The sequence below is a fragment of the Anomalospiza imberbis genome, chromosome 3 (assembly GCF_031753505.1).
Source record: "Anomalospiza imberbis isolate Cuckoo-Finch-1a 21T00152 chromosome 3, ASM3175350v1, whole genome shotgun sequence".
Classification (NCBI taxonomy): domain Eukaryota; kingdom Metazoa; phylum Chordata; class Aves; order Passeriformes; family Viduidae; genus Anomalospiza; species Anomalospiza imberbis.
The window spans coordinates 44,454,210-44,468,169 of NC_089683.1; the positions used below are offsets into that span (position 1 = coordinate 44,454,210).

Genomic DNA, 13,960 nt, shown 5'->3' on the forward strand with positions numbered 1-13,960 from the left:
GTTTCTCTTCAGCACAGAAATTCAGCTGAGTCCAGCTGTTACACAAATCACCATTTCACATGATTTTCCTATACACTCAAACTTCTTCCTTGTAAAAGAAGTTTTTAATAAACAAATTGTCTATTTTCAGCAGGTCCTTTATGAAAGCATCATTTTCAATAAATAAGAAAAAACTAAGATATTGCACACAGGTCTGTTCAAAAGCATTCTATACTAGCCAACAAAATGCTGAAACTTGCTGTGTTGTGTTGCCCTCTTCAGGTCAGCAGCATATTTTCTAGTTCTTTTCCTTGACGAGGTATTATTGTATTGCAATTTCTTTCATAACATTTTTCAGATCTGAAGTTTCAAGTGTAGCAGCTAACTTCACCTGTATTTCACCAATGCTTGAACCATTTTTGGTTTAATATCCTATAAAAGTTAACTTTACTTTTACCCTTTATGTCTCCCTAACCTCAATGATAATCTTGAGGATTATCAAACTATCAGCCAGCATTTGAAAAGATGACTAAAAGCCAACTTCAGTACTGATAAGAAAGTCTCATGACAAGAGGCTTAAAAAGCTCAATTGATTCAGCTTAGCAAAGAAAGCTGCTGATACCAATCCATAAGTGAATATGGGAGGTCAGAAAGTCACATGACTTTAAAGTGGGGTAAAGCAAAACAGAATCTAGAAACTGAAGTCAGACAAATTCAGACTTGAAATGCAATGGAGACTTCTCAACAACAAAAAAATTTAAAAATTTACTAGCATTAAAAGGTAGATTTATTATTACTTGAAAACTCTGCAGGTTGACCCAGTATCTTTCCAATCTCTTTTGACCAGTTTTTTTAATAGTTGTCATAATATGGGCCAAATTGCGCTGTTGATTTGCATGCTTGCAATGGGTTTTGCAATTGCTTATCTGAGCTCTGCCAATTAATGTGGAAATATGGATGAAACAGTCTTCAATTACTTGGAAATGGCCATGCTTGAGCTTCTGATTCACTTATTGCAGCAGATATTAATAATGTCTTAAAATATTTTATTTCTCACTCCCACTTTTAGAGGACAGGTCATGGTAAATATTTATGTTGACTTAGACATCTCAATACTGCAGCTTTGACATAAAGAGCAAAGTGCTGAATTTAACTACTATATTATTAAGTACGGAGAACTTCACTTGTTACAAAGGAAGATAAACATCCTCACAATTTGTGACTGTACAACTTAATCTCAACATCTTAAGGGACTTATGATAGGAAAATCTGTTCAAAGTTAAGGCCTATTATGTAATAATAAGCAATAAAATCAATAAGCTAATCAAAACCCTTAGAAAATGGAAGCAAAGGAAATGCTTGTTCAGTACCAAATAAAGGGAAACACAAACAATCGTAGATCATCCCTCCTTGGGATGGCAAACACAAAACAGCCAGCCTGCCTAAAGCAATTGCAACTCTAAAAAAACTCCAGAGAACTCGGCATGAAGAGTTTTCATTCACTTGCTTTCCAATACTTTTGTAATTTTCATCTCAAGAATGAAATACAATATACAGCTTTAAATCCCATGCACTCAGAGGGCAGATTGCAGAGAAAAGCACAATGAAGTGGGTGAGCATGACATGGGGAGAGAGCAAGAAACAAAAACTGGGGAATGACTACAAATTAAGTGCACAACAGCTGAGACTCAGAATGCTCCCAGAGCAGGCAGCAGTTCATCAGAGCAGTCTCTATCAGCATGTAGAGACTCCTCTCCTGACTAATATACCCTGTCACAGTGCCTGGAGCCAAAGACTGATGAAAACTTCCTGCCATCTATCAGCCATTTTGTTCAATTAGACTGTGAAACATCAGCTGGTCTTAAAAATAGGGGGAAATTCCACAAGACAAACTAGCTCTGGACATAAAAAGCTTGACACTTTGAATTCAAAATATACTCAAAACACTTGAATTCAAAATATTCTCAAAACATTACTATTATTTTCTTTCTTGCCATTAAAGAACAAGTACAAAAAGAATTCAATTCTACAGTACTATCAGATAAAAAGGCAAAAAAGCTTTTGTGCACATGTCAGTTGAAGACAAAGCAGCTTACACCTCTGAAGCGATGAAGTGGGGAACTTCTTTTTTGACACATCAAATTAAAAGTACCACAAAAATACAATATTATTTTTAAACTGACTCTGGTAGAAAGTTTCCACCTATGTCAAAGGTTTATCTAGTTCAAGTTCCCTATGACACAGCTAACAGAATATGACAGACAGCTGGCAATAAAATCGCCAGGATATCTTCACTAACTTTCAAAATTGCCAACAAGTTGACCCTTAGTGATTCTCAACCCTTTTTTTTTTTCATTATCTACTGTAGATTCCAGGATTCTGGTCCAATCTTAGCTGCTATACTTCAAATAAGAGGTGCTGGACAAGGGTTTTTAAAATTACCTGTGGTTAGTTTAATTCTGACTTACCCAAGTATGATGTTCATATTTTTGCCATTTCTTTCTCCCACACACTCCATCAGATTTGGTCAGCACACGAGGTATTATTCATATTATTCTTTAGAAATGTATTTTAGTAGACAAACTTTACAACTGAAAGAGTTTTGAGTTCTTAAAATAATGAATTCTTCAGTGAAAAAGATCATGAAATCACTTTATTGAATGCATTTTTTCTGCAGCAACTTTGCCAATTCACATTTAATTGCAGCTAAGACTGATTTGTCTTACTTGGTATCATAATCTAGTACATCTTTTAAGGAAAACAAGTTCATCTACCTCCTACTGCTAAAAAGAAGAAAGTTCCCTTCGCAGAATTTCCTTCTAATAATTTGGCATAATAGAAGGAATGGCGAATACAAGGAGGAACTCTCCCCATTGAAGGCAATGCCTCATCATTTCCTACCATCCACTTGTGTATCCTTTAGTACCTACAAGAGCACTGTGTGAAGACACACAGGGAATAAATATCCACTGCAAAATAAACTCAGTTTAAGTCAGGTGTTTCTGTAGAGATATACAAGCAACCAATTAGAATACCAAGAGGTCTCCTACCGGCACTAATGTAAATTAAATGCATTCAGGGTAGGGGTTAAATACATCTGAAGAACACTTTAGAATCAGTTATTTTTCCATATGCAAGTTTGTCACACTAACTCCTTATTTGGAATTAAATTATAATCTCGCCCTTTCTAAGGCTTTCTGAAAATTCCTTTAAACACATAGAGCAGTTATCAGTACACACACTAACAAACCAAATGAAAAAGCTACAGACATTTGCACCCACATTTTTAAAAAGACTGGAAATACTTAGAAATGTTAAGAGCAGCATTACTGAAAATAACATATACCAACCTTCTCAAAGGTTGTCTCAGCATCATCTTTATTTGTGTTTGGTCTTCAATTCTTAGATATTTTGGGTTTAAACTACAGCAAGTAAGGGTTTCCAATCGAAAAAGTAATGGGAATCAAGATAAGTACTACCGGTTCAAGTGATAGATGTTATTGATTTATGTATTTTTAAAAAGTTTTATTAGCTTGAAATCATGTGGTATCATAGAAATCTTCCCTCGTGCCCTAAAGATCTGAAAACTATTCAGAGAGCAAAACCTCTTTTTTGCAAACCCATTTACGTGATTTCTATGAAAAGACTTTAAAAAAACCCCCACACCTATCAGAGAACAAGAAAATAACTTAGTCACCAACCAAACAAATGCTGTGAGTACTACGTTTCCTGATACATATTTTTTGATTCTTATACAAACCTTGCCATCTGCTGTGATCTCTGACAAAATAACTGACTTCCGTTCTCAATCTACAGTTTCATTATGACAGTAAATGTCTTACATCTAACATTAAAAGCTAGTCCAGTCCCACTGTAAAACTGTATAGGCTTCTGTGGTCATTATAACCTGTTACGGAGTAGTATCAGAATATTCAGTACTACCAATAAAGGACTTTCTTTTCATAGCTATTGGTGCAAAATTTAAATATAAATAGAGTGAAATATTCCAACAGAGCACAAATGTTTAATTAACAGAGAGGTTACACAAATTTTTGTATAAGCTTTTAACCATACATAATTCCAATCTTCATTGTGACTATAATGCTATAAAAACTAATGAGATGTCCTTAGGATAAGAAAAAATTGTAAGGATTCCAAGGAATATGTCCCCAAACAAAATGCTGAGAAAAATAAAGTGCTGGTCTATTAAAACAGGAAAAAAAACCACATTCAAAGCTAGTTTTGGGATGTAAGTATACAACTAGAAGACAAAAGTAAGAACTAAATGCAAGACCTTTGCCATTACTTCCACCTTAAAATGCCAACAAAAAAAAGCCCATACAGTGGTTGAGGGAAAAGTATTGCTCCTAAAGTGTTTGGCTCAGACCTTTCACAAGGCATTTTGCATCCAAAGCATTCTTCATAGCGAGTAGCTATTTTAAATAACAGAATTAGGTTGTTGGACTGTTTTTTTAAAAAAGGACAACCATCATCTATATCAGCTGTAGCACATTCTCAAGTATTACACACTTGCAACATAATAAATGTTAATTACCTATTAGAATAAGTACAGTCTATTTCGTCTGTTAATCCATACAACTCAAGGGTCCAGCAAAAATGAGCATGCAAAGTTGGGCCATAATGCTAGAAAAGGAAACATAATTCTGAAAACAGATTATAATATATGACACCTCGGTGGAAGAGTTTGATTTTATTTTATTGTCTCATACCTGATAAATTCTAAATGGGATGTATCGAAATCCATTATCTTCTGAAGGATACTCCATGAGTTTTCGATTTATTGCCCAAAACTGCTCAAATTTATCTGTGAAGGTAAAATTAGACTTTGTCATTATCAATAACATTTTTTTTCAGCTTAAAGAGGTAAATGAGACACAACTGAAACAACATGCAAACTTTTCTTACAGAAGTTTAACCTGTATGAATTAATTTTTCCCACATTTCTCATCCCTATTCAGCCTGAAGCCAAAGGTAGGTCATCTGCATTCTCCTATGAAAACAGTGATGTAGTGATTTATTGAACTGAAAGAGAAAGCAACTTTAACTCATATCTTATCTGCCACTGTTAAGGAAATATTGGGCTATAAATTATGGTTTTCATTACCTCAACTAACAGTGCCTATATCTCCACTCCCTGCTGTTACTGGTCCATACTGTCTCACAGTCTGCTAAAAACACCTAATTGTTCTTAGCTATAACTGAACAATGGGTGTAAAGTATAAAGAAACTATAGCAAGAGAAATACTTCTTCAGTGGTTTACATTTGGCTATGTAGATCTTAAAATAATCTGCAACAATGCATGATATGATCAGAAAATATACTGCCAGATTCATGACACGACCTAAAAATAAGGGTTTATGCTTGTAACACATTTTTGTTATTATCCAAGTAAGTAGGGTAAATAGCCTGCACACCACTGCATGCTGTCCAGACATTACAAGAACTGAATAGTTTATTACATTTAAAATGTACTAATGATAGCATAGGTTTAAGAGTAATAAAGGCTTTTATACATGCAAATCAATTATTCAAATGAAGCAAATAACACCACAAGTGATAGAAAGAAATACAAAGAGCTAAGATGAATAAAGCTGCTGCTAGCCTTACTGAAGAAGGCAGCTTTAGAAGGGGAAGAGCAAGAGATCAAATTCCTCATAGGCCCTAACTCTCCCAAGATGCCAAATACAGCGGATGTTTCCACAGAAAGAACACACAGTCTCCAATTTTCTCTCCTCGAAACAATGTTCAGCCAAGTCTCAAGAAGCTGCCTGTTACAGAATATACCCATTACAAAATTCAGTCCCAGTGAAGCCAGGTAAAATTCAGAAATGTGTTCACAGGACAAAGGTTCTTCCTGCTTCCAAAAGTGTTGATTACACTTAAAGCAATTGCAGCAAATGAGTTTGAGATTTGCTTCACTCCAGCATACAGCACAGATGCCTGTCAGTGCACTAAAAGGCACAGGTTACTATATACTGCAGGGTTTATAATGCATTGCTTTTCCTGACTGAATGCAACACAAAGCAGGAATTTCCAAGAAACTGGGAACAAACTCCTGCCAGGTATGCTGTAGCAGCATTTCCTGATACTTATCTGAGAAAGTACTTCCACACCCTTGTTTCCTGATTAGCAGCAAGTGCCTCTTGACAGGCACTTACCTGAGCCACAGTCAGCACCACCAGGCAGGCACCTGCCCGGCATGAGGAGCTGCTTGGATGCAGGGTGTTAACCCATCATTCACTGGGCTGGGAGTGACAGCCTGGAGCAGACTGTAATCAAACAATCCCACATTTGGGAACCCCAGTCTACAGAGTCAGAGGTTTAGTCTTAAAACGTCCGACACAAAGGATGACTGTCTCCTCCTCAGAACTCTTTCAGAGGTAAGGTGAAGATTTAGCATGCTTCCTTCTTCCTTGGAGGAAGCACTCAGAATGACTTGTAGCTTTCACTACAGATGTGTGAATAGGCATTCCACATGCCTATCCAGGCATAGGCACTGATAGATTTATACTTAAATTACCACTTCTAACTCACTTGAGAAAACTGTCATGGTGATACACAAAACAAAACAATTCAAACTTACTTAAGCTAGTGAGCTTCACCGGACTTAAATAAGAAATCTCCATATTTGGAGACATCTGTCTTGGACAGAAATAAATCAAACATTAACTTGATTTACTTGTTTAATGCTCATATCACTGTAATTAGGAATGCTGGGTGAACAGTTTACTGTTCTCAAAATTCACCAGAAATAAGCAATACATCTTAAGGATCAGAAGAAAAAGAAACTATGAACAAATAAAACACTTATGTCAGAAGATTAAGTATATTAACCCTTGAGGCATGCAAATATGGCAAACAAGGTAGGCTCTGGATGAAAAGAAAAACTTTAAACAGTGGTAATGTGCAGTTAACTCACTTCTGTTCTTCATTCCCACTTCCTCAGCTCCTACAAAACATGCCAGAAACCAGGTAATCTTATTTAAGGCAGTTAAAATTAAAAATGTATACCCCTCTGACCACTTAATTAGAGCTTAAGACAATCTATTGCTCAAAGTTCTGATAGTTTCTGTGGTTTCCAAATATAACAGCGATAAATCTACAACAGTTGAATTATGAACTTGTTGCATTTTGTAATCAAGCATGTTCTGTCAATCTGATATTCCAGGAATTTTAGCTAGACATAATGGAGTCAGATATCTTAAGATCTCCACTGTGTACAGCACTGTCTGAAGACCTCTAAACAATTCCTCCTCACAACCTTATATTGCTGTCCAACAAACATCTTTCCAGGGATACAGTATTTTCACCACAGTAAACAGAGTTGGATGTAAGACAAATTTTTAAAGCAAGCAGGAGAAAACAAAGTTATCCAGTTTGCATATATATGACCTGATATATATATGACCTGGCAAGAGGTTTTATTAGTAGAGCATTGGCTGAATGCCAGAATCCTAAAGTTCCAAAAGTACAAAATCCGAAAGTGACTGCTTTTTAACAGAACCCTTAAGACTAAAAGCTTAAGTAAACAAACAAAAAACTGACAAATATCCACCCCAATCTCCTTAAAAACCTAAGTGAAAGGATTCTTCCTTCTCTAATTTTTATGTATCAGTAGCCCCTATTTTTGCAAAGTCTCGAGGAAGCTATTAGTGCTACGCTGAGCTGGAAGAACTAATTAGTTTATTGGCTAGACAGGACAAAGACAGAAGGTACTGGCCGGAAATTTAACAATCAAAACAAAACTGAGTTTTCATCAAGCCAGTAAACAAGGAAGAGTTCTCTACCTATCAGCAAAAGCACTTTACACACTTGTCTCCCTCCCTCTTAAAAAGCTTATGCAGTCTGCATGACATCTAAACCACCGTAACAGTCAAATCTGATTCCTTTTGTTTTTCACAGCTTGCTTGAAGTGTTAGAGAGTTTCTGTATTAGCAAAAAAAAAGAAGTACTTGCACAAGGCAGAAATCCCTATCTGAATAATATTTAAAATAATGACAATAAGATTTGAACAGAAGTGAGATTAATGACAGTATAAAAGTCTAATGATTCTACTAATCGTATTTCTTAAACAAGAAATGATGCTTCTACATAAATTTGCCTAAAATAAAATATAAAAACTTCTCTATGTATTTTATGTCAAAGATCAGAAAGTTAATGACCAAATAATTGAGAAATGTATCAGCCAAGTTGCTAATCTTTATAAGTATTTATTGCTTAAAATGCAGTTACAGAATGCCCAAAAGACAGACATCAGCCTTCAGTACTACAGAGATGCACAGAATCTATGAGTTGGCAAAACTACAAAGAACTAATGTCACCCATGATAATAATCTCAGTACACAAATTCATTAAGCAACAAAGCAAACTCAAACATAAATTTACAAATACAGTATGCCACATTGTGCATGTAGGGTTCAGAAACCTATCAGTAAAATTATTAATTCATGCCTTTAAAGTACCCATTTAAACTGCTGAAAAAATTAATGACATAGGGAAACACTGAGAAATGTTGTTTCCTCCATTAAACCAGATTGGAGAGCCTTTACCAGTCATTGAAATTAATCCAAATTTATACCTCGTTATGTTAAAAAGTTCTTGATAATGCTTTGTTGTAATCATACTTTGTTGTTAATAGACAGCAACTTCTGAACCTCTTACTGTTGAGTAGTGTTAACTAAAGATTAGTTCAAGCTAAGGGATAAAAGGCTAAGGTCTCTTTTGCCCCTGAGTCTCAGCCTGCAATGTTTTTCAGGCAACCAGAAAAGTTAGTTTCACTCATACTAGCCTCTTACAGTCATTTTCTGAAACTCAAGTGCTGTCACACTTCAAACAACTTAAAATTTCACATGGATCTTGAAGTTAGACACGTCCCCTTCACCACATGAGGCTCCAACACGATGGATCACTGAGAGGGTAAAGGGCACTGCTCAAGTGCTCACCATCAACATGTGCATTTCACTACAGCATAGCTTTAGAAAACAGAAAGAACTAATACAAAAATGAGGGAAAGACTTGAAATTCAGAAAGGAAATACTAATTGATGGCTCTTGCATTTCAGCATCTTTTTAGAAAGTCAAAGAAGTGAACAAACTGGTGTAGCCCTCAGGGTAGCACATATGCACAATTTTGTCTGGACTATTCATGGTTTCTTCTTAAGACATTTATTGGAATAAATTAAACAGAAAGCTTGAAATTAAATTGTATCTAGCTCTATGCAAGCAATACCAATTCGCAGCCTGCACACAACTATGTTCAATAGTTGAAAAGTTTAAAGTTTAAAAAAGACAAAACTTGTCCATTCTCAGTGGTTCACTACTGTCTAATAACCACATGAACCATGGAATACTTGGGGTGAGCACTGAGACCAAAGACTGACGTACAAAATGTACAAGAACGACAGAAAAACTTTTGTTTGGAAGTGTCTTTGGAGGTCAAGCTTTGGAATAACAGCTCCTCACCCTGCCCCAAAACAGCTGCCTTCACAAAGTTAAATGAGTTTGCTCAAGGCTTTGCCCAGTGAAGTTTGACTGTCTCTGTGGGTTTCCACTCAACCACTTTCACTCCACCAGCACACCCCACCCTCCCTTCCCCACGCACCATCAGACTTCCTGCTGTAAGTAGAAACTGTTTCTTATTTGGTAATTGGAAGCTCCGCTGACAGTGGAGACAAGAGTGAGAGGAGTCTGACTCCATCCGCTCCAGGGGCCTTCCTTTCAGGTAAAGCTGGTATTAAATCCACCTTCAGCTTCCTCCTCATCTTCAGGCTAAACAAGGCAGTTTCCCCAGTCTCTAATACAGCATATGCTCCAGTCCCTAAGAATTTTACCAGCCCTCTGCTGGATTGCTTTCTGTTTGCCCACATTCCTTTTGTCTTGGGGTCCCAAGAGGACATGGCACTCCCAGTACAGCTTTACAACTGCTGAGCCAAGTGGGGGGCCCCAAGAGCTTCAGTAGGTCCTCGGTTAATCTTCATTTGTGCAACACCACACAGGCTTTCAACTCAGTTTCTTGTTCACCATTACCCACTTCCAGAAAGCTGCTTTCCAGTCAGCTCCTAGACTGCCATGGACTTTTTCCTGTCTCTGGTGCAGGACTTGTGTCTCAGCTCTGAGAGGCTCCAGCCCATCATGACCCCTTCCAAATGGCAGATCTGCCCTCCAATCCACCAACTTTTCCTTTCACTCACAGGCAAACTCACTAAGGGTTAATCTGTCACATACATATAATCAAACTGGAGGGTACAGATAGCTGCAGCTGAAAGTCAAGGATACAAAGTGTACTTCCTTAACCTTAAAGCAAGCTTATTTTCTACTGACTCATGTTTTAACAAGCATTGCTTTTAACTGCTGTAGCCAAAAAGAAGTCTTCTCAAAATTTAGTATAAATACTACTTCTACATTGTTCCCAGGAAGATTAAGACTCTGCATGCATACATAATTCTCCTCACTGGTATTTTTCTAACCAATTTTATAAAAAGTTAAGTTATTTTGTGGTATGCCTCAAGCATGAAGGAGTTTTTGTTGATGAAATGACTATTTTGAACACTTTAAAACTAATTTCTGTGCTATTCAGAAGCATTGTTTATAGCTGATTACTATAATTTCCCAGCTATATGACGACTTGTCTCTAAATTACTTAGTTCACCTAAATTCATCATTCACATTCTTGTTTTATAAAAACACCAATAATTACAACTATCAAGGACTTCGGGAAGACTTGGTACATTTCTTACTCTCAATGACTACTACAGTTAGTGACAGCCTTTCTGAGAGCACAGCTTGAAATACTGGTATGACATTATTAAGTTATTTATTTTTCTCTTCCATTTTACACATTGCCACAGTTAAAATATTCTTGCTATTAAACACCTAGTTTACTTGGGCATTTTGAAAGACCATGGTATATTATACAAATCCACCACTGAAAAGGGAACACAAGTTTACTAAACTTTTTAGACTACCTTCATAAATGAGTCACTATCAGATACAGAGAGACAGGACCTTAGAACAGTTTTGACTTAATGTAGCAGAAGCCACAGAAATATGTGAAAATATTCTTCATGTCACAGACAGCAAAGTAACAACATTCAACATAAGAGAACATTTTGAAGACTATACATACAAGAAAGCAGCATGTCATTCTTCAGATTGTCTATCAGATCAAAAAGGCTTTTCCCTCCGCTCTCTTATAGTATACACAAGGGAGCCATACCTTACTAAGATTCTTTTCATTTACTAAATATACTCACAAACCAGAAGTTTCACTTTAAGTACTTTACACTGTTTTCTTATCACCACCTCCCTTCATTTCTAGGTCACCAGTTTACCTGGAAAAAATTTAGGCAAAGAAAGTCACCAAGATAGACTACTTCCTTTCTTTTATTCAAATAACAAAATGTATACATCCTACAAAATTTAAGCTTTCTCTATAGCAAAAAAGCAGGTGATTTCAGAAGTCCTGTCACTTAAACTGAAAGGAAACCTCTGATGACAAACAAGTGTAAGCCATTTTTGAAACACATACCCCACAGGTTGTATAGGAATCAACAGCAGGGCTTGTTTCAGACTTTCCTGAGTAATGGAAAGTAAAGGGAAAAGGAATCCTGACAATTTTATCCATCCTCCACCTCTCTGCTAAATGTCTAGGATAGCCTTGGAATTTTGATTTTTTCATCTCTAATTATGCTCTCTCTATATATATGAAAAGAGACCAGCGTAGCACCATGTAACTTTCTAACCCACGTTGCTTTCTCTGCACTATGTTTTTCCTAAAAAAAAAAAAAAAAAAAAAAAAGCTTTTCTTAAAAGTTAAGGAACCTTTATATAATGCATATTAATAAATTATTAATAAATTCAGGCATTTACTAAGAGAAAGTAACTTAGAAGCATTTCAAATTGCAAAATAAGAAATCCTCAACAACTAAAAGAATTTAAATTTAAAAGTGAAGTCTATTTTTTACAGACACTTTACTCTAAATTTTAATTAGACCATACAGATTTTTCAGGAAATGACTTCTTTTGAGAGGGAGGGGAAGAAGAAAAGCAGAAGGCAGCAAAAAGAGACCTTGAAGTTTGCTCCTTCAGAATGTACTGGTTTTCATTAGGCACATGGCCATCTACTACAAGAGGATGAAAATGCTGGAAACACTATCTCTACCTCATCTCTAGGCAACCTCCTCTCATAGAAGAGACCTCAGTAGGATGGGGAATGCTGTGTTACCTTTTGCTTTCCTTCCTTCTCTGCCTTCATATAGTTCTTGCCCTCCTTTGAAACCCACTGGTTCTCATTGGCATCAAACAGACAGACAGACCTGCTCTGCCCTCCTGTTTGAGAGCAGAGAAAGCCAAGGGGGGAAGGTAGGCTGGCATCAATTCCCCACCTCTGTGCCACAACAAAGGGCAGCTATTCAAGTAGACACCAGGCTAGCACAGAGGACAAACAAAGCCAAAAGCAGTTTCAGGGGGATGGCAGTTTAGACTCACAATACTTCACCCATGAGTGGAGCATTGGCTTAGACATTTGTGCAGAAAGGGTAACAATCCCATAAACAGATTACAGTGAGGTCTAGGTCACAATCCGTTACCAGAAAAACCACCACAACTAACTAAACCACAAACAAAACCTGCTGCTATGGAAAGAAAACCCAAAAACATCCCCAGGAAGGCCTGTCCTGATGCAGCTGATTCATTCTGCAGGTCCAGCCTGCTTGAAGCCAAACCCTGCTCAACACCAAACCAGCACTGGGCTGACTTTGTGCAGGGCTATCTGAACTGGTCTAAATTACATTCCCTCACTTCCATGGTATCAGCAACACCAATGTTAGATGTATGCCATGCTAACTTAACTCCAGAATAAGCAGGTACTGATGCTAGTTATAAAGCAACTTGATGCATTTTGGGACATTTTTAACTAAGGAAGCCCAGGAAGGTAACAATTGGGTTTTTAAAATCAATACACTTATTTTCAAAGTTCAAATGAATTATTTAATCTTTCTTCACAGTTAACCAAACCTTTACAGATTGAACATGGAAAGAACTCCCCATTTTGGTAGCAATACAGGGAAGAAGTAAACAAGGTAGCTTTGTGATTTAAAAACTAGTGGCTTTTTTATTAATTCTCCTGATAAACTCGAGAAGATTTTCTAAGCAAATTTCAAATGATGAGCTGAGATCACAGAGATTCGTTCAGCTACTAAAGCATGCTCACCATGGGGTAAAGGACAGCATTGCTTCCACCAGTTCTCTATGAGGAGGAGAAACATGCCCATCAAACCTGAGTGGGTCAAGTGTAGGCAGCACAAGAAAGGCTGTAGGAGACTCCCTTTTTTGCAGTTTTAACATTTCTAAAAAGAAATGTGGTAACTGAGAACAAACACAACTTCTGGCTCTCAAAAACCCAAGAACAGTTTAGATAAATTTTGGAACTAAATGCAAGACAACACAGGCCTGATTCTGTCAGTAAGGCAAGAAAGAGGTCAGATGCATTAAAAGCTAAAATATTGTATATTCTGAATGCTTGCAGGATTTTTCTCCTCTACTAAGAACAATTCAATATGGCCACTTAAGTTCTGGTAAGCCCTACAGCATGAATGCGCATTACATTCTTTTTCCATAATATTTTCAGTAAAATAATGACTTCATTATATTTTATAATATATAAAAGAAACCTTAAAATAGTTATGAGTTCTTACTGTTTATTTCTCCCACTCATGTATCAGAAATACCAAGTCTATTCTTCATTGGTTATAAATGATGCCTGTGAAAATTTCAGGGTACAGTTGCTTCTGTTAGTCCACAACTGATAAAAAGCAGATGTGCTGAATCTAAAACCCCTCATTTATCAGAACCATTATATACTGAAGTTATAGATATTAATTCTTTGAACCATGCAAAAAATACAGCTCTCCCCTGGAAACAGTTGGGATTTCATTGGTTTGATCCTGAGTCATCAGTAAGC

The 13,960-nt window shown here is 36.6% G+C and overlaps 1 protein-coding gene across 2 annotated transcripts in view; it reads right to left on the reverse strand.

Annotated features, from left to right (window-relative positions):
• ATG5 (autophagy related 5) overlaps nucleotides 1–13,960 on the reverse strand; it is a 71,150-nt gene that overhangs the window by 36,419 nt on the left and 20,771 nt on the right. For both annotated transcript variants that reach the window (XR_010997162.1, XM_068184178.1), the window contains exon 5: nucleotides 4,710–4,804. Coding sequence is in view for 1 of the 2 variants with exons in the window: in XM_068184178.1 (XP_068040279.1) it covers nucleotides 4,710–4,804 (95 nt within the window). In the remaining variant the exon portion in view is untranslated. The remainder of the gene's footprint in view (nucleotides 1–4,709; nucleotides 4,805–13,960) is intronic.